This window comes from Tauraco erythrolophus, chromosome 1, assembly GCF_009769465.1.
Source record: "Tauraco erythrolophus isolate bTauEry1 chromosome 1, bTauEry1.pri, whole genome shotgun sequence".
Classification (NCBI taxonomy): Eukaryota; Metazoa; Chordata; class Aves; order Musophagiformes; family Musophagidae; genus Tauraco; species Tauraco erythrolophus.
In genome coordinates, this window is record NC_141465.1 from 101,632,137 (window position 1) to 101,653,879 (window position 21,743).

Consider the following 21,743-nt stretch of genomic DNA (forward strand, 5'->3'; position numbering starts at 1 on the left):
CTCCCCGCCCCGGCCCGCCCCAGCGGCGCGGCGCGGCTGGCGGCGAGCGGAGAGGAGCGGCGCGGCGGGGTGCGGAGCGGAACGGAACGGCGGCGCTGCCAGGGAAGCGGCGATGTGAGTGCGGGGAGCCGGGAGGGAGCGGGCAGCGCTGGTCGCGCTCCGTGTGCAGCCCCCTTGCTCTGCGCGCCCGGGGTCGGCCGGGGCCGGCAGCGCGGGGTGGGAGCACCGGCGGCAGGGCCGGGCCGGGCCCCGGTGCCCGCAGACCGTGGCGACGCCCTGGGCAGCCGGGCTGTGGCCGTGCCCCACCTGCGGCCGGCCACCCCCGGCTCGCTGACCGAGTTATTTCCTTTCGCTCTGGTCTCTCTGCTCCCGTCCGTCCCTCTCCCCTCCCGGTTGTTTGTTTATGCTGCGCGTTCAGCCGCTTATCTCGCCCGGACACGCCGGGCAGCTTCGCTTGCCGCTGGCGGGGGACTTCGCGTCCTGCTGCGGGGGAGGGCGGCTGTCCCCCCGGCCCCCTTCCCCCTCAAACCGCGGCCTCCTGTGGCGCCTCTGGTTCTGGGCGAAGCGTCTGGAAGAGCACGCTTGGTTTCTCTGGCTTTACCTTTGTAAAGGCGCCTTTTCTCTGTGCCTCGGTTTTGCTGGGTTTACCTCTTATAAGTGTTTAATTAGAAAATTTGTGTTAATACCTGGCTACGTTTGCAGCCGGTAAAAACCCAAGTCTTTATTAAGTGAGGATGTCATATGAATGGCATTTTCTCGTATCTGCTGCTTTTCCAGATATCCTGACTTCTCTGCTGAAAATAAAATCTTAACTGGATCAAAAAATTCTTTAGAGATCCTTCCGTGGGGTGTGTGATCCTCTGTTGCAGACTGATACTACATACAGCAGTGTTCTTAATTTTAGTAACTGCTAAAATTATACCTGAACAGTTTCTTGACCCAGTTTATGGCGCTGTTTTTTTCCTCTCTCTTTTAATTCTTATCATATTCTTCCTGGCATAGCCCGTATCCTTCTGCATCTATAGCAGCAGACCTCTGCTCTCAGTAGATATCCCTGACTTCAGATATTTAACTTTTGAAGGCTGACTCAGGCAATTCGCTTCGAATTCCTTGCATGAGGAAGAAACACACACCTGCAGAGTTCAGTTTGCTTCTCAGATGCCTATTTAGGATGGCAAGAGTGGTGTTTTGGAAATTACAGTCTCCATCTCTTGGCATGGAAAACTTAGACAACTCAGTACCTCACTTTTCAGACAGCTGAAGTTAGGAGAGATGAGGTCTGTTGAAGCTCTATACGTGCAGAAGGCCCTGATATTCTTGTGCATTCTCGTATATTGAAAATATTTGGAGTGTTACCCTTTAAGTTACATAATTTACAATTTAGAAAAGAGATCTGGCAAAGCAGACCCATGCAAATTATCTTCAGCACCAGTACAGGTCAGAAGGAGCAGCTTGTGCAAATTCTACTGTCTGCTCAGATTGACTTGACGTGACAATTTGTGTGTTGTTCAGAGGGGGCTAATATAGTAATAAAAAGGAGCAGCCACTCGGGTCGTAAATTAGAATTTACAGAAGGATAGCCAAAAAATATAATCGAATTGAAGGCCAGAAGAACAAAACCCTTCACAGAACTGCCCTGTTTCGTGTAGATGAAACTCCCATCCAGTACTACTCTGTAGGAGCCCACGTATAGATGTAAATTCTGTGATACATTAGAAGATCAACAAGCTAAGGTTAGGTAGAAGGACAGCCCCATGTACTGTCAGGGATGCTTTTTTCTTGAGTCCTTATTTTTAAATACCTTTTTTTTTTTGAAATAAAATTTAAGGATATGTATCTAAGAAGAGTTTTTAGGGTAGAATTCATGCAGTATGAATTAATGGAATTGCTCTGAATCATTTGGGAGCGTGGGTCGTTAGAGCTATGGTACTGGGACCTACTTCATGGTTCATGAAAATGCTTTTGTTTTTGGCCTCCTTCCCTGCTGATTTTAGCCTGGCATTCTTAAGTCTCATCAATACTGGGCTATTTGAATTAGAATTACCTGTTCTGGAATGGCTTCCCACGTGGAGGATCTGTTGTGAAATACATGTGATTTTTTTGTTCTTTCGTTCTTTCTACTTCCTTCCATTATGGAAGTATTTATTTTTCTTTAGAAGTACACAGTATTCCCAAATAGAATTCATTAGTATTTCTGAACACTACATCCTGTTGAGTGGCTGTTACAGAACAGCCACAATAGCTAATCTGAAGTAGTTTCCTTGTGTATGAACTCGAATCTGTGTATTTCTTACTTCACACACCTGTATTGAAGAAGATTATATGTGCACAAGCTGTTCAGTGCTCAAACCTGCAGAAAGCTGGGAGATGCTAACTTTGCATGAAGTCTCCAGAGGTCGTAGATATTAAACCCAAAGAAGACTGCTGAGTGTGTGTGTGGTTTTTAGGCTAAAGGCTTATAACTGGGACAGGTATATTCCTGATACAAACCCCCCTGCATCTCTGCCAAGTTTCAAGTCTGATATTTTAGAACAGAGCAAACGCTTCCAGATTTTGTTTGCATGACCAAATTACTTTTTTTTTCCTCATGTTCAGAACCACCTGAAACAATTGCTTCTTTATTTTCCCTTCCCTCCCTCGCCTTATAATTTCAGCCAGTATGTGGTAGGAACCAAACCCTCCCTCCAGCCGAGTCTGAAAGTTTGGCAAAGCCGTCTTAGCCGGAGATGGCTTCTTTATGAGGGTTTCTTAAGCTCCTCTGTGTAAGGAAGGCTGATTGCACCAGCTGCTAAAACATTAATAATAGTGTAAGTTGTGAGGAGAATCAGCTCCCAGGTTGACAGCTCAGGGCCCTGGACCCCCGGTACTGCTGGAGTTACTCCGCAAGTTGCTCTCTGAATGTGGTTGACAGAACCTGTCCCCTTTGTGTGCTCCCAGGTGATGGTTCATGTGCAGTAGGAGCGTGTAACCCAGACGTTGCTGCGTAGGCTGCGTAATTCTCATAGCTCAAGAAAGGAATTATACAAAGTAAAAATACCTGAGTTTCACAGTTTTCTCTCTGAGTTTCAGTGTTTTGATATCTTTTGAAACGGTGAATGTGGTGGGTGCTGTTAATGCAGAGTTGCTACTTGTTCTTCCCTGTCTTCTCAACTCCCTCTGAAGGTTTAAGTGAATTTCATAAGTCTGAGACAGGACAAGGGGCAATGGATTTAAACTGAAAGAGGGGAGATTTAGATTAGATATAAGGAAGAAATTTTTCACTCAGAGGGTGGTGAGGTACTGGAACAGGTTGCCCAGAGAAGTTGTAGATGCCCCATCCCTGGAAGTGTTCCAAGGCCAGGTTGGATGAGGCATTGGGCAACCTGGTGTAGTGGAGGGTTTCCCTGCCCATGGCAGGGGGGTTGGAACTAGGTGATCTTTGAGGTCCCTTCCAACTCTAACCATTCTATGATTCTATGAAAATGGTTTTAACGTTGACACTGTTTGCACTCTACAGCTGTTTGCAGCGAAGAGTTTTATCATTTCATTAAAGTTTCAAGAAAATGGTTTGATACTCACTCTGTCTTTTTCCCCTCTTTCTCTTTTAGTGCTCTGAACTGTTGCACATTCTGCCCCTGGGTGGTTTGACCAGTAAAAGTTGAAAGAAAATCACTGTTCTTTAGGTGACGCACATTTTTTGCAAGTTAGTACAAGATTTCCAACTGGCTGGAAGTTTACAGCAGCGTGTCCAGAAGTTGTCTGGTACCCATCTGTATCGACAGTGCTCTGTTCCCCGTGTTCCCAGTAGCAGGTTGCCAAGCCTACTTGCTCAGCCAGCTCTGGAAAACTGGGCTCTGAGCAGACTTGGTCAGAAGCCTTCCCGAGAGATACAGCTTCGCAGTAAAACCAGCACCTGTCGTGGGGTCGGTGTCACTAAGCTCCCGTTTGGATAGCCACACCTGGGTAAACGTGCACAGTGCTGAAGCCTCACTCCTGCAAACCTGCACCACCCAGACTCGATGCACTCTGGACTGTCTCTCTGTTTAGCAAAAGGAAGAAAGATGGTTGTGGTGGCGATGGCTGCCCTGTTAGCTTTCTGGTCCTTAGCCGGTTGGCCCAGCTGTAAAGCTGAAAACACGAATCAGCCTTCACTTTACTGATATAAGTGCAGGCAGAAGTTGAGGAGTCTTAAAAGCTATACCATTTTGCCTCAATTACTTTTAAAAATAACTACGTTTCCCTTGATTTTTACACCATTATTCAAGTATAAAAGACCTCTGTACCACTTTAACACCATCTTCCTTCAAGCTTGTGTTTGGCAGATTAATAAAATAATCACATACTTATACATTGTCATGGATCTGGATTAACTTTCAGGCTTGTGACCACAGCCTGTGATGCACTTGCAGCATCTCATTGAAGTGGGGTCTCGCTTCACTTGCTGCGCCCTTCCAGAGACTCCCCTTTGGTTTGCCCTCGTTGCAGCACCATCGGTGGTGCTTTGCAGGGTCCATCCTCGTTACAATGGCAGATGTTATTCGGTCGATATTTCAGCTGAGCTTGCTCTATGTTTTGAGCAATATGAACCCAAGTAGAAAATCTTTAAGATTTCAGCATATAACACTCCTCATGCTCGTAAGTTGCAGAATTGGGACAATAATTTACACAATTAACTCCGTGAATCATGAAATGCAGGATTTAAGGTTCCCAGGATATCAGATCTTCTGCACAGAGCATCCTTTACATTTATTTTATATGTACCAATAGAGAGCCAGCTCCAATCTTTACCAAAACCGACAGAAGAGGAAGGAAGGTTTCTGTCAAGACCAGGATTTGTACTTAAGTCCCAGGTGTGCCCTCAGGCTCTCCAGCATGATTACTCTATGTTGTAGCCACAGTGGTTTGCACCAGATGTGATGTCCAGTAGCATTTAGGAAAGAAATCGGTGGAAAATATAGCTGTGAAAATACAGCTCGTCACACTCTCAGGTCTTGACTTCTGGTGGGCGCAGCTGTACTGTCTTAATTTTAGCACTTGCACTTGATTCTGTTGAAGAGAAAGAGCCAGCCCTGCTAGGTTAAACTTGGAAATACGCAGATGTTCTTGCACCTCCGACACACGCAGTGAGGCTCTTTTACATTTTATGTGTTTTCTGTCAGAATCGGTCCATTGCCTTAGGAAGGTTAACCCAGCTTTTAGCAGGAAATTTATCCTAGATGATATCAAAGGATTTAGAGACGATTTAGAAGCTATAGCTCAAATAGGAAAACGGGCCTGGAAGTATTTCTGAGCTCTGAATTTCTCCCTCCCACTCAGCTGGTTTTCCGGCCGGAGTGTTTGATTTCGCAGGCTTTGGCCTTAGTACGTTTTGCTACATAAATCTCAAAAGCCTTTTAATTAAATGTGTGACTAAGTAATCACCCAGTTTTAAAGGACACCGTTTAGGGATGAGCGGATTTCTGTTTGACTTAGGAGAAGCCCAGCTGCTTCTTTCTAGCTTTCCAGAAAATTGCTGGAAAAGCTACATGTTGCTAATGCAGTATTGCTTATAGGTTGATATATTTTTGCAGAGGATATACTTAAACTTCTAAATAATTGTAGCCTCTTAGAAATTGTATTTTTACTTTAAGCACTGGTACGAGAGCGTATTTTGATATCTGCTTAAATTTTAAGAGTCTGTTTCTGTTATGAAAGATCTGCTCGCCCGTATCATCAGGTTTGAGCATGCTGTTGTTGTGCATGAAAGAAGTTTTTGTTTTATTGATTAAAAATGTCAGGAAGTATTTTCCTTGAACTCCATACATTGATCTTCAGACGGAAGGCAAAGATTCATTCTTTAGACTGACCTTTTTTAATGTTCTCAGTGTAATCTTTTTTTTTTTTTTTTTTTTTGTTTTCACCCCTTGTTCTTTTTCATTTTAGCTTAAAAACATAGAAGTCTGTTGCTGGAATGTGTTCTGTTGAACCAAAGCATTGCATCTGTTGCTTCAAGCCAGTTAGAAATGAAATTATTTCTGCATAAGCCTCATCTGGCATTAGAAAGCAGGTTTTGATGAAGAAACAGCCATTGGGGGGGTTGTTTGTTTTATTGTTAAACACTTTTATGTGCTAACTTTTGAGCTCTGAAGAATTTCCCCCTGGTTTCCTCACACATACGTGACTTATCTAAATTGCATGGTTCAGAAATACTCCCATTTTTACACTGAAGCATCCAAACAATTTACTGCTGTGTCTGTGACCCCACAGGTCAGAGTCTGTTGTAGGATTCCCCACAGTAGCTCACATTGTCCAGAACTGCACCTTTGTGATGCCAAGCTCCCAGTGTACAGTATCCAAAGTAGACTTTGACGTTAAATTAAAGTTTTACACTTAGAAACATTTACTGTATGCATTTTAATGAAAAGTAGTGCAAATAGCACTTTTCTGACAGTTCTGTGTTTAATTAGGGTATCTAGAGCTGCTTGTTTATCTCTGGTTTGTGTCCTCTTGTATTTCTGGTTCTCATAGCATCACCTCCATTGTAAAATTTGTGCAGTCTTCGAGGGTCAGATGGGCACAATCCCAATACTGAATACAGTTTATGAGATACAGTAGTCAATATAGCTACTCTTACTTGCTCCCATACTTTATTTTTTTTTTTTAAAAAAAAAGAAAAACAAACTTGTAGCACTCAATCACCCAAAGACAATTAAATTTAGTTTCTAAAGATATACATATATATATATAAACCTGTGGCTTTGATTATTGTTTCAAGTTATACATATTCTTTTTCTTTTCTCTCCCTAGGGCCGATTACTGGAAATCTCAGCCAAAAAAATTCTGCGATTACTGCAAGTGCTGGATAGCAGACAACAGACCTGTACGATGGTCTATCATACCATGGCAATGATTCTGAAATACTAGGAATTTGAATTACAGGCTTTTAACATCACTTTTGATACTAAACTCTTGATGCATGAAATTTGTTATTTAAAAATGCCTTTGTAATACTCGTGATATTTAAAACGTATTAGAAGAGAGCCAGATACCTGCATACAAGATGGTGTGTGCTGTTCTACTTGGCAGTACAGATAAGAACTGAAATATGTGACCCTGCTTTTTCTTTGGGTTCTGTAACTTAACATTTGATCTGTCTTGAAACTTTGTCCACGCCTGTTCCTAGCTTTCGTACGCAAGTAGAAAACAAAACCTGGCACACGTACTGTTTATATATGGCAGGTCTGGTACAGCCAGCACTCTAAGCATTTAAAGCAGGTTTCTTTCATTTCACACAGCACACAAAACATTACTGGGTCACAGAACGGTGTTTCTGACTTGCAGATGCCTTTTGCAGGCTACTAGACCCATTGGTTTCTTACTTACAAATAAGTTTTGCATTCCTGACTTGGTGTCAGGGGTCTCCTGGAGCTGAGCTTCATCTGGCTTACAATTAAATACTTGCAATTCAGAATGACAAGTTTGAGCTAATTGGTTTAGGTTTCTTCTTGTAGTCAGTGAAGAGAAATACATGTTAACTTATAAAGTAACTTATAAAGTCTGTCTTTAAATCAGATGAATCATCCCCTGGATGTGCATCCTCTGCACATCGATTCGTGCAAAGAAATTTTAGGGTTGCTAGGTCATGCTTAGGCACCAAACGTTTGAACACCTATATGAGGTCAGATTTTTTTTGTGAGAACCACGTGAGGACTTCCAGTGTTGTACCTGTACCTGTACAGCTTTTGAACTCCTTCTGGTTCCTACTGGCTTCAGTCTTTCAGGCAGCTTTTTGGCTTGCAGGCTGTTCTGTTGTCCTTAGTTACCCAACTGTCCCACCTTGCCTTTTGCACTCTCTCTCTGATTTGTGGACCTGCAAACTAGTAGCTTTAAGTTCATGGGATATTTGTGGAGTGTCGCACAATCTAATGAAGGACCGTGGCTAATATTTGGAACACTAAATAAGCCATATGTTTTTTAAAAGTTTGCATGAAAACAGAGAGGGTAAAAAAAAAAAGCAAGGGATAATACTTGGAAGGGTAGCATGGAGAGTGAGCCCAGATTCCCCGTTACTTGTCTCTAATATGTGCGCTGAACAGTATTGTTTGAAAAATTTTAAATCTTATAAATACAGACTATGAAATTCTATATGATACCATTTTGGAGTGTTACTGATTTTTCATAATTTCTATGCTGAGTGTTTCTCAGTGTTCCTGAATTCATATAGCCATTTTATAGCTCCAGTGTTTGCTGTCTTTTCAGAACAGGTTACTTTTAGGCTTGTTCAACTAAGTTTAGTCTAACTAAATTTTAACTAGCTAAAATTAACTAAATTAAAATTTTATAATATGTGTTTTTTTTCTTGTTTTTTCTCACTTCTAAGAGCATTGAGTTTCATGAAAGAGGAAAGAATCATAAAGAAAATGTGGCAAAAAGAATTAGTGAGGTAACTCAAATATCTGATTTGCATGAATACTTATTTTTAATCTCTTTCATTATCAGACTAGTTTAATTTATTCTCTTGGGTTTTTTGTTTTGTTTTAGATTAAAAAGAAAAGCTTGGAAAAAGCAAAGGAAGAAGAAAACATGTCAAAAGAATTTGCAGCAATGGAAGAGGCTGCAATGAAAGCGTATCAAGAGGATTTGAAAAGGCTTGGAATTAAGCCAGGTAGTTCATATAGCTGCCAAAGGATTAAAGACAGAATTGAAAGAATATTGAATAGAAACGTTTTTTTTCTTAAATTAAGTTTTAGGAACCTGAGAGAAGGCCTCCAGGATTGCGTTTGCTTGGTAAAAAGAAAAAAAAAAAAAGGACGTCTGCAAATTGCCAGTAGTAGAAGTTGCAGCGCAGATGCTTTTAGCTATGGTGTCCCCTGGCCCATGAAACAAAAGGATTTGGAGTAGAAAAATTAAACAAATTGATAACAAAAAATAGGCTGTACTTGATGCTTTGAATTAGCAGTGCAGTTAGTTAATTTTATGTTTCTTTTTTGCCCGTTGGAGACAAAAGTTCCTGTTGAGTAGGAGAGGTTGGGTGGGAGCCCAACTGGTGTCAAACAGTGGAGATGAGAATCTCCTACTCAACTTGCAGTTCAGCAAGTACCTTTGTTCTGTCCATGTAACGACGGATTACCCTTTTCAAAAAGTTTGTAGTTTCAAGCTCCTGTAGAAGCCAGCTTTTTCATAACTCTTTTAAAAAGTTTCTTTTCTGTTGTTTAGTTGGAGCTCATTGGTCTTTACGGTTTTTCTCTGTGTTACTCATCTTTTGATATTTAGACTTTCTTATGACACAGTAGTATTGCTATAATGCAAGATTCTTTGAATATAATCTTTTAAGTTTATCTGCTATGAGTGTAATACTAATTAGTGAAAACACTCATAAGAACAAAATTTTCTATTTGCTGTTGCTTGAGTGACCAATATTTAAGCTCAGATTATTACTCTTTTATTAAAAGGGAGTATTCTTTTCTTTAAGATGATGTAGGTCCCAGTTCGACACAGAGTAAAACACAAAGTAACACAGTGGAAACTAAAGAAAAGAAAGAAAAGAAAGAGAAAAAGGAAAAGAAGGAAAAGAAAGAAAAGAAAAAAAAGACACCTGAGGACACATCGGTGCCACCAAAAACTGCAACGAAGGAGTGGGTGCAAGGATTTTCTCCCGAAGGCTATACTTATTATTACAACACAAAAACAGGAGGTAAAAACTAGTGAGGAACAAATGCAGATACAGTTATTGGATATAAGTGAAAAAAGACTACCTGCATTTCTTTACACTTCTACTCTCTCAATAGTAAGCTGATTATTAAAATGTGAACAATTAGATGGAGTTTTGATACTTAACACTCAAGACTCGGGCATCCAGAACTTCAGACGGGTTTTGTTCTGTGTTAGTAATGGGAGAAGGCAGTAATTCCACAGTTTCTGGAAATGTTTAGCCTTTCAGAGGTTAAGTATACAAGAGATAGCTGTGTTCTTCCTAACGAATCTTATCAGGAATGTGAATAAATTGATTGTGCTGAAGTAAATGAGAGAGGTTATGGATTGCTGTCTGTCCTCGCTTACAGCTTTTATCTAACTGACTGACTTCTGTTGAGCAGCTATGTGTTATAATCTACTTCAGAGCATAAAAAGAACCCTCTTTTATGATTAGTGAGAATATTTCAAACTGTTTCTTATAAATTTAAAAATCGACATTAGTATTTACCTTAGGCTTTCCTCATATTCGATAACTTTTGAAAGGTAAAAATCTTGTGTGTTTAGTTTCTTCTTGCCTATGCTACCATTTAAAAAAATAAAAAACACCTTTTTCGTACCAAAATTCCAGTATCTGTGTATCAGCCATAGTTTATTTAATAGAGTCTGGAAGGTGGTTAGTCCTGGTAAAGCTGACTGTAATTATGATACTTGGATTTATTGTTCATACCATAGTTTGATCAAGGGTGTTTTATATTCCAGTGAGGTGTATCTATATTGCTTATTTGTTTGTGTGCATACATCACTGTCAAACCCTTTAGATCTGTTTTTTCTAAATATTATTAAACATGAACAGGACTGAATGATGGGTGAAATATGTTTTTGTTTTAAAGAGTCACAGTGGGAGAAACCTAAAGGATTCCAAGGCAACGCTCAAAACTCACAAACGGTAATCAAATACGCTTATTCATACTTTTCTTTGTCCTTGTAAACACTTATCAGAAATAACCTAAGCAATTTGCAAGTCTTCTGATTGCAAAAGATAAATTATTTGCTCTTAGTAAACTTAGGAAAGCATAATTTGAATGTATAGAATGTTTTATGATATACTTGGTGAAAACTGAAATTTTGTTATACAAATCTTTTTTGGCAAATTTGTTTATCAAGAGAAGAGAAGTGATAGCAGTGGTTGTGTTTTTACAGAATATTTAAAATTGAAAGCTTTCGGGATATTCAGGATAAATTCTATTCAACCTTTTGTGAATGAAATGTAATTAAAAAGTTAAATCTTACACATTTGAAATAGTTAAGACCCCTTTGTCTTACGAAACATTGAGATTGCATTGTCAGATAGTGAAAAAAAAGAATGCCTATTTTTTCATTTGCTTTAGGATACGGTTATGTGACAATTTGACGTGAGGAAGAACGTCTTCCCAGTAACGGTAACAGAACACTGGAACAGGCTGCCCAGAGAGGTTGTGGAGTCTCCTTCTCTGGAGATGTTCAAAACCCACCTGGACACGTTCTTATGTGATCTGATCTAGGTGATCCTGCTCCAGCAGGGGGATTGGACTAGATGATCTTTTGAGGTCCCTTCCAATCCCTAGCATTCTGTGAATTTGTCTTTTTCATGGGTTTCTTATGGCCATGCAACCTATGGGCAAGAAACCTTTTAGTATACACTTTACTTTCCTTATTTAAGGCACAAGAAAACTTTGAAGAATAGTCCAAAGACAAAAAGGTTTTTTCTTATTATAGTGGGCTTTCCCCTGATACTTATCACTCCGGTGTGCTTACCATTAAAGATAGGATTTTTACAACACTCCTGAAAAGGAGGAAACGTTAACATCATGTCACAAGATAGGTGTCATAGGTACAGCATGATTTGAAGTCAGTATTGTTTGCTAGTGTTGCATTTTATGTTAGAGATCAAAAAAGCCTGGCTTTTTAAGAGCGCTTGACTTGACGTTGTTGTATCTCAGAAGGCAGCCTGTGCTCGGTACTGGGTGACTTACAGTCAGAGGAGAAAATGGTTATAATTGTGTATATTTTAGGCAATTGAATCAGTTCACAAAGTGTACATGATGTCTTGTCTGTATTCCATCTCTTGTTAAGGCAGTGTTTTATCTCAAAACTGCAGGCTTTTTCCATCCAGTGCTCATTCCCAAGAGACTGCACACTTTGTGTCAGAGCTGCCCATCACATGCTTTCCGATTCCTTTATCCTGCGGTTTTGCACAATTTGTTAACCAGCACTTCAACTTTATCTTTTCAGTCAAGGCGTAGCTTTGCAATATTTATAAGCCCATTTTACTGTAGCCTTCCACTGAAAGAGGTGGTCCTGTCACTAACCTTGTATGGTCCTTGGTGTATATTTGTCCTGACAGTGAATTAGTTCAAGGAGTGAAGACATCAGAGGTTAGGTTAGTGCTTTGTAGGCTTATGTCCTTGCATCAGCTCTCATGGTGATCAGAGAAGCGCCAGTGTGAGGAGGGCAGAAGGAGGGGAGAAGGAGCTGCCTTCTTGGCAGCGATTCGAAGTCAGCTTATCTCAGCTATATCATAAACACGCACCTTCAGCCTCAGCTATCTCTCTAGTGCCACATGGCTGTGTTTTGCCATTCCTCCCTCACCCTGCTCAGTGACTTTGTGATGTCTTGAGTTATTTTCAGTATTGCTAAAAACAAACATTTGATTCCTCCCTTACTTAGTCTGAGCAGAAGATACAGGTAACACTCCAGATCTCTGACAAGGACTCACTGCCCAGAAATTGAAGAGCATGCTTGCAATATATAGTGCAAGTGAGATTCACAGGCCTTCCTTGTTTTACAGCATGTTAGCTTGCTGCTCAGACTTCGTAAGAAGTGGAGAGAACAGAGTAATGAAAAGGCCTGTTGAAGGCTACCTACAACTTCAGTTAGACTGACATCATACTTGTTAGCATTTGTGTAGTAGGATACTCACTGTTCCTGGTGTCAAATATCTGCTGAAAACCTCTAAGAACCAGGTCTAAAATGCTCAGGATCTGACTCTAACAAAAAGAATACGTTGTACTTAAGGCTAGTTTTTTGTCCTCTTTCTGCTTATGTAAAATAAATTTTCCTTCTGCTTCTGTTGTTGAAACTAGCACATTGAGACTTTTGAGAGCAAAACCTTGAAATTTGCTCACTGGAGCTTTCTTGCCTTTGCCTGCTCTGAACCTACTGGTACAAGTTTTCCTGTTCAGAGCGGGTGTGAGAGCTTTTTAACTTCTGCTTTTGTTGTGGTTTTTTTTAAAAAGAACCCCAAAGTTTTAAAAGAGTATTAAGCAAATGTATAGGTATGCGTGTGCAAAACCCTATCTATATGTGTATGTTGAATACACACACAGAGACATTTATTAAGGCAAAAATAATGTATGGTGAAGCTGCATAGATGTTCTTCCTAATACAGGGGAGCTGGCAGTATTAATACTTAGGGAGCAGTGAAGTCACTGTGTGTGTAAGCGTTGATGAAAATCTTAACATCTTAAGGAAGATGTTAAGTCATGTGTAATGACCAATTAATGACAACTTCTGCTGCATTTCATATGTATTGGTTAGTAGCGAAGAACAGTGCTTTGTTGAAATCAGTGCTTTACTAAATAGTTAAATTCATGGCATGCATTCCTGCAAAGTTTGATTCTTCAGTATATTTGACTAAGACCTATTTTGGGTTAAATTTTAGAAGTTTTAGTTTTGTTTGTGTATGTTTAATTTGTGGTAGTATTGGTACTGTTTTTCTGTAGCCCTCACAAAACCCTGAGTCTTCCAGAGAAGTTTTTTCTTGGTCTCAAGACAATGACAAAACCAGGAAATGTCAACTTCAGGTGTGAATGCTTCAAAAAATAAAAAACATGGAAAACAACAGCCTTTATGGCTTTTATCATAATTGGAACTCTATGGCAACCTTTACTATGCTGCCTCATACTAATTATCCACTGTTTGAAAAAATTGTCTGTGTGCGTTTGCAGTACTTAAGCAACTCAATCTCGTTTGAGTCAAAGGGAATACTTTCTAACATCTTTAATGGTTCAAGCTTTAAAACAGTAAAATTATCGTGAACAAAAAGTACTCAAAGGTTGACTGGTCTTACAAGTGATGCTTTGGCTGATCCTTAAAACTCTCTTTTTTAATTAGCTTCTCTATCTTTTTCTTAGGCAGCAGAGTGGGTAGAAGGTGCCACTGAAGATGGTCATACCTATTACTATAACACACAAACAGGAGGTAAGGAGAGCTTGTTTTCCAGTTACGCTCCATTTCAGAAGAGAGAGCTTTCAGACCAGCGTTTTATTTTGCAAATAGCTATGTTTTCAGGCCATTACGAAGTTTTGTATTAAGCTGTTACCTTAGTTGAAATGGCTTAAGTCAGCTCTGTCTTTATAGCTTTATTGTCAGTGTGTGTGCATTTGTGATTCATAGGTTTTTTAGACATTGAACTTATAACTCTAAAATGTGAGTTGTTCTTTTTTACATCTATATTGAAATTATAGTTTGGAAACCAGAAAGAGGCAGAATTTTGTTTTGACGGGTATGCAGGACTAAATAGGAATCTGCTACACTTTTCCTCTTGCTGACATGGCATTGATAAGAGAGTCCAAAAATCTTACCTCTTACTTCTTTTCCCCATTTTTTTCCCTACATGGAGAACTTTGTGCTAACTCCCCAGAACAGGCATCTGTTTTTTAAATCTGTGTGAATCATTTTAAGGTCAATGATGCCTCTCTGGCAAGCAAGTGATTTTATGCTGGCTACGAGTTTTCCTTCTGCCGTTGGGTATGAAGTGGCATTCCTGACGATGCCAAGAATAGAAATAAACAACCAAAACCTTTCAGTTTCTCAGCATGCCACTCCCCTGCTCAAAGGATTTGCTATTTTTTTCTTCTGAAAGGAAAATGAGATGCTGGTTATTTTTAAACATTGCCTTCTGAGTTGAGATACGTTTTATGCCTTTAGTCGTATTGCTTTTTAAAATTCTTCATGGACAGATGACACTTCATGAAGAATGTCTTTGTAATCATTGTATTTGGTAAAATTTTGGCTTACAAGATTTTAAAGTGATCCCTTACTTTTATATAGCTGTAAGTATCTTGGAAATGCTTGAAAACTACTTGTCAGTTCTGTTAACACTAATCCCATCCTCTAAGACAAGACAAATTGTTAACCAAGCGGACTGATCGTGGTTTCTCATCTGAAGCATGTAACTTAAGAGGCCAGTATCTCTAGGCTTAGCTCTTGCTACGAGTCGTGCTTTGGGAGGCGGCACCTTACTCCATTGACTAGGTGTGACACCTAGGAAAGTGAACCTTCTCAGTTACTGGTCTGAAGCTACAGGGCAGCACTACCCTTAAGTGACTGTTTTGTTCATTCAAAGCCACTCATTGCCAGTTTCTTACACCTTTACTTGTTCAAGATACATCTAGAAGCATACCTGTTAAATGTTGTTTTCAGTTAGGGATTTCTTTGGAAATAGACAAAATAATTGGAGAAATAGTAGTTCTGTTACATTTGAAAGCTTATATGAAGTTATAGATTGAAAGTTGGTGTACTTTTGCCTTCTTGTTACTAAAATAAGTTTTAAGACCATTGAGTCAATTTTCGTTTAAATATTTCCTCTCAATATATTTGCTGGAATATTACCTTCTCATTGACAATGAGGTCATATCCTGTAGATACTTTCATGTCTTTTCAGAATAATGTTTGTATTTCCTTGTTGACTTGACAGCTCTTTAATTAGAGACCTAATATTCCTGAGCCAAGTAGCACGGGGAAGGGGTTTATCTCCCCAGAGAGCTGAGGCTCGCAGTTATCATTCTTTACCTTATCCTCTCTTCATAGTCAGTGGACAACTCAAATCAAACAGGCACCTCTAAAGGGCAATTTGCCTGTCTTGTGTTAGGACGAGAAGGACCACAGTCCTGTGGACCACAGTTTGCCGTGCGTGGTATTTTTCTTAAGCACTAATTACAACAAGGTTTATCAACAGTGAACTCAGCTGTCATGACTGTATCTCTGCTGGGAAGTGAAATGTTGTATTTCTGATTATTAAAAGAAACATACCAAACAAAGACGAAAGCCTTGCGCTAAATTATTTGCTGTGTTTTTGCATAAGGCAGCACTGCTTCTGAAAGGTAATGTTGTCAAAGCAGTAACAGATCAGAATTAGAAACGTAATAATGTGGTTATTCAAATATCTTGGACAGTATCCACATGGGAGAAACCGGCCGGCTTTGTTTCATCTTCAAATGAGAAGAGTAAACGTGACAAGCATTCTGAAGAGCTTGCAGAAACAGATTCCAAAGAGTCTGAATCAGACTCGGAAGACAGTGAAAATGAAACAAATTTCAAGGTAAGTTCTCTCTTCAGATTTATTTTACATACAGTGCTAATTTTCTAGCATAAGATGATCTATCTTTTATCTCTGTGGTAGGCTGAACTCATTGTAATGAGGTTAAACAGTATGACTGAAAGTAGAAGTTTGCACTTTTGAATTGTAAAATTAATCTTTATTCAATTATTTGGCCTATTAGTGGCACCGTTCCAGAATACAGAGCATGATCTTTTCTTCAGCCCACCAGAAGCAGGTTAGATTCTGCAAGAAATGTGATGTTCTCTGAGAAAGGTCACCGTCATCTCTCTGAAATAATCCACAAAGTGGTTTGGATTTCAGTTTGAGGATGACTGCTAACCTTTGTTTGTAAATGTGACTGCTAAGAGACCTTCAGGGAACACCTTTGACTGAAGATGACATGGTTGTAGGTTCTTTATTAATTGAAAAAAACATTGGCAGCATATAGTACAAAACTTCTATTAATTATATATTTTTGTCTTCAGATTGAAAACTTAAGATAAAGGGTGTGATTATTCCTCGGGTTGGGTCAGGTGGTTCTTCTGAAACTGGTAGTTCAGAACAGGCAGAAACTGTTTAAATATAAATGTGTTCATAGACAGGTGTTAATTCTAAAATATATATGTTTGTACCACCGTGCATCATTTTTAGCTACTACCAGGTATTAGCCGTAAAGCGTGTGTACCTGCATGCACAGAAAGCTGTATGTTAATTTTGGCTCTTTTTTAAACATGCTGAGCTTTGTTTTTAAGTGAGTTTATGTTGGCTACTTCATGCTAACTTCAACCTTGATAGATGGGATTTTCCACCTTCAACTTTTTGTAACATTTAAGATTTTTTTTCAACTCTATGTAATGAAAGCTCAAGGAGAAAATTTAAAGATTTTATTACAATGTGAGTTTACTGTTTCAAGTTACTCTTGGTTGAAAGTATAAGTAGTAGATAATAGTAAATAAAAGATGTAAAATAAAGCTACATTGTGTTTTTATTTAGGCGTTTTTGCTTAAGGTGGGTTTTTTCCTCTTTAGAGGAAAGGAGATAATGGTGAAGAATCAGAGAAAGGGAAAAAATCTACCAAAGCTAAAAAGTTAAGTCCTTATGGGAAATGGCGAGAAGTTAAGCCAGCAGAAACTGCTGATAAAGAAGAAACCTCTAGTGATGTACCTAACAAGACCAACCCTTATGGAAAATGGAAACCAATTAAAGAAGAAGAAGAGAAAGAAGAAGAAGAAGAAGAACCATGGTAAGGATCTTTTAACCATAGTTATTTTCATAATTTTTGTTTCCAGAATACTTGTTTTGAAGAGTTGAAGCTTTTTCTTTTGAATTGTGGCAGAATTAGCATAGCAGTGGTTGAAAACGTAGCCCAAATACAATTCTTTCCTCACTGATTATTTTAAGCAGTAGCTTTCCATGATGGAAAGTGGTGGTGTTTTGGTTTTAGTGTAGAAGTTCAAACTAAATTAAAGTGATTTCAAGGATCATTGCCATCCATCATTTTTCTCAGAGGCTGAGTATCAACTATTTAAATGTAGCTACTCTAAGCCGATGTTCCTTAACATCGTCTCCCTTCAACAGTCTGGTTCAGCTGTGTCAGGAGTTCTTGTGACTTATTTTTTCAACTGCTTCCAGCCTTAGAACAGCATAAGCAGCTTTATCAGGGCCTCTAGCTTCCAGGCTAAATTCTGTTTCTTTCTCATTCATCACTAGTTAGGCTAATTGTGCCTGGAATTCAAGATCTATCTTGATATTCCAGGGCCAGCAGCAACCTGATCTTGATCACACTAGGTTAGCATTGCTTTGAATTCCTTCCCTGTGGGATCAATGGTTGCTGACATAATAAGCACACTTCATTTTAGACTCCGAGCAAGTTTTACCTAAGCCTGGTATGTTTGGCTGAGTTACTTTCACAAGCAGTGAATTATTTCTCACTTTGTGGTGTTGTACTGACTCTAACTGTTCACTTGAAGAACAGCCTAAAGGACACAGCAATTTTTTTGTCTTACTTTCACCCAGTATTGCAGTAAAAGACTTATGGTTGGACTGGTTTTCTTGCTCCCTAACTTACTTTGTTTCAAAACAAAGTTAAGCAAAACTAAAACAAAATCCACTACAACCTTTTCTGCTTTCAGTATGGGTAAGTCCTAGAGGCTCTTATAATGTAGTGGGAGATGCTTTCTGTAATGAGTTAAGTAAGGAGTTAAAAGACAAAACGTGTAATCTAGTTATGCCAATTTTAAATCTGGAAGCTGTCTTTCCCTCTCATGTCCAACTGATGTACTGCAGATGTTTTGATGACATACATCTGATCAGGAAGTTTGTTTCATTTTGTTTTACTGCATAATGTTCATTTTCTTGTGATGCATGATGTCTTTCATGGGCAGTTTCTTGTTATGGGGCCCTCTAGAAGTCTGGAGAAATTAGGTTTGAGAAAACGAAATCATTTTTTTCCCTCATACTTACCTCATTTTACACTATTTTCGTTTTAAATTATTCAGCAGATAGGGTTTTGATACTGTTTGAACTAAATTAAGCACTGATATACTTCCGTGGAGATGATAACGTCACTTGATCAGTGCACGTTAGAGCTCCTGCACTGGACCAGCTAACCGATCCTCGACTCCAGAGCTGATAAATTCCTCTGGGTTTTTCAAAAGCGCTGTGCAATGGAAAGTGCTTTAAGCTACTGAACCTTATATATCAGTCTGTACATTAACACACAGTCTTGGTATAGACACACATGTGACTGAGATGAACGCAGTCGTGCATTACATATTTTTAATTGGGACTTGGCACAGTGCTAACCACTTTTAGGAGGTTTGCATTTTAGGGATACTGCAACAGTTGCATTTTCTTGACTTGTAGTCATTTTCATGGATCTTTTTTGGGTGCTTGAGCTGATCCATGTCTTCCTTGAAGCATGGAAGCTGAAGCTAGGTGTAGTAGATGAGTTGGCATCAGACTAACGCTCAGTAGTATTGAAAGATTTCTTATAAGGATTGGTCAGGAATACAATGTGTATCTCTTTGCAGTGGTGTTACGATGATGTGATTCCTGATGGACTTGTGGTTTATATAATTTTCTGCAAACTTTTGAGTTGTTCTCCATCGTGTGTTTGTGCCACAGGTTATTCTTGTAGAATAACCCCCATGACGGGGGGATTGGAACTAGATGATCTCTGAGGTCCCTTCCAACCCTAACCATTCTATGATTCTATGAACACAGTGTTTTGCTGTTGACCTCCTAAAACCAGTTGGTCATTTTTAGATGATGTCTTTGATTTGTTGAGATCAGTCTTAGCTGTGATCCTGTCCTCCATTGCTGCTTCTCCCAACTTGGGATCACTGGCTGATTTGGTAAGCCTGTTTTCTCTCCTGTCATGCAGACCCTCAAGGATGGTCACCTGTGGAAAACTGCTCAGCAGCATTTTGGCAGTGAACCGTTGCCAATTACTCACTGACTACTGTTTTTCAACATTCTTAGATTTACACACATGCAGTCCTGTTGTCTTTTACAGGACAATTTTCATTCTGAGTGCTTGGGCCATGCTATAAGCTCTGTAGAGAATGAGGTCTTAGTTTATTGCTCTTTATGTGAGCTCACACAGAAGAAACAAAGAACATGTTTTGTTTTTTTCTTGATCCCTGTCACGATGATGATCTTGGCTAGAAGACTGCATCTAGCACAAAGCTGCTCTGACGATTAAATATGGATGTTACTGTCTGCAGTACACCATGTTGTTTTCTCCATTTAGATTAACCCTTCTATGTTTTCCTTTCTCTCCCAGTGAAAAAGTGGACCTGGAGCTTCCTAGTACAGAAGGTGACAATCTACCACCTCCAGTGCTAGAGGACCCAGAAGATGAGCCAGTGATATTTAAAGAGAAGACAGTCACCTCCCTTGGAGACCTGACAGAAGGGGTGCCAACATTTAAAAAGAGGAAATTTGAAAATGGAAAATCTAGAAACTTAAGACAAAGACTAAGTGATCAGTAAAATTTCACAAATCATTTTAGATTCTCTTTAAGCTAGAGTGAATCAAAAGTTTAATATTTTAAACAGGCTTTTATAAAGAAAATGTTGGATAGAAATTAAGGATTTATAGGTATTAAAACGTACATGAGTTGTAATATTTTTTTATTTTATTTTGATGTGATTGATTTTGGAATGGAAGTTTGTGTTATATTACTTATGCAATATTGTAAATACATTTTATTTTTTATTTTAACCAGGCCATCTAAGTTTGATTTGCTCTATGTATGCTGTTTCAAATACATCGTGTAAGGTTTTTTACTCGTTTTCTAAGTATGGGAGAATGTAGTAATCCTTAATCTGGCAAAAATTATGCAGACCTTTTATTTTTACAGAGTAATCAGATCCATGGCATGTACTAGAGAGTAAAATCATCCCCCAAGATAGTTTATGTGGAGTAGTTTCCCAACTAATGAGTAAAAATACTGTGCTTACTAACCGTTGGCTGATCGCTTGCAGAAGAGTAGGTGGTGAGAGTGCCAACATTTCAAACAGACCATTTGAAAGCTGTTTTTAGAGGAGTTAGTCATATCAGTGCCACTCGTTTCGAATGATGTTGTGAAAGAAGTTGTCTACGTGCACGATAAACGTATTAAACCTCTGCAGAATATTTAAACCTGTTGAATCTTAACTTTTGTTAACAGCACCAGAGCCACCTCTGTTGAAGCAGATATTTCTGTGGTGTCTTCCTGTTGTGTTTTGCTTTTTTATTGTCTCTACTTGAATTTTTCTTTCTTTTTACACATCAGGTTTTCTTTTTTTGGTCTTGTTTTCTTTTTGTCCCTTTCCCTGTAAAAAACAATTGCCAGATATCCTCATGAAGAAATATTCCAGAGACCTGGCTGTGCTACAGCATACAGCACCCTTTTTGAGGCTGATGGGTTTTGTCTGTTGGTAAGAGGAGTGCGTTGAGTAGTTGCAGCGTTCGCTCAGCTGAGATGGGCTAAGTGTATTGAAGCTTCATTGTCCTCAGTACCATAGGAGGGGAAGACAGAAGCTGAATAAGTAGAGCTGATGGCTGTACTGGCCAAGATGGCTTGGACATTTTCTTAAGGACTGCAGATTTGATTTCTTCACTTGGTGAAATTGGTCTGAATTTAGTATCATCAGGATTCATTGGCTGCCTAAGAATACAGCTATGCTCATTGCTCCTCTAAGGTATCAAACAGTGGACCATAGAGGTTCAAAGCATGACTCCGTTAAAAAATACGTCCCTATTTCGAAAGCTCCAGGTGTTTTGTGCAGGAGACTCTTAGTCAAGAACAGAGAGTGCAGTTAAGACATTCGTCAGAGTCCAGCTACAGCAAAATAGAGGTGATAACTGCTGAGCTTGAACTTCATTAGGAAAAAAACTGTTAATTTGTCAGATCAGCAGAGGAAGGAGTGCAAGACAGGGAATGTGGTTTATCATGTATTACAAAGGAAGCTGAAGTCCTTTTTTTCTATTTTGTGACATTTTGTCTGTGTGTAGGAGAGAATTAAGTATTGTATTTAATCCCATGTTTTCTTCAGCTTCATCAGGCTTGTTACATTTCTTCTGATGTTTGTTTAGAGAAATTTGAAAGTTTCCTGTAATACCTAGCGCTGGATTGTCGTTTAGAGATGCAGGATGCATGCTGGATGCTCACACAGTCATAGATGCAGGAAAGTACAACATGCACTTCACATGAAAGACCTCACGTGCAAGGCTGGAACAGAAA

At 39.3% G+C, this 21,743-nt stretch overlaps 1 protein-coding gene across 1 annotated transcript; it reads left to right on the forward strand.

The window, feature by feature from the left end:
- The first annotated feature begins 42 nt into the window (after positions 1–42).
- WBP4 (WW domain binding protein 4) lies at positions 43–21,411 on the forward strand. Its single transcript, XM_086620313.1, has 10 exons — positions 43–114; positions 6,766–6,838; positions 8,339–8,401; positions 8,500–8,623; positions 9,431–9,652; positions 10,542–10,597; positions 13,824–13,890; positions 15,867–16,012; positions 17,041–17,255; positions 19,800–21,411. Coding segments are annotated over exons 1-10 (1,176 nt in total). The 5' UTR covers positions 43–112; the 3' UTR covers positions 20,008–21,411.
- The last annotated feature ends 332 nt before the right edge of the window (positions 21,412–21,743 follow it).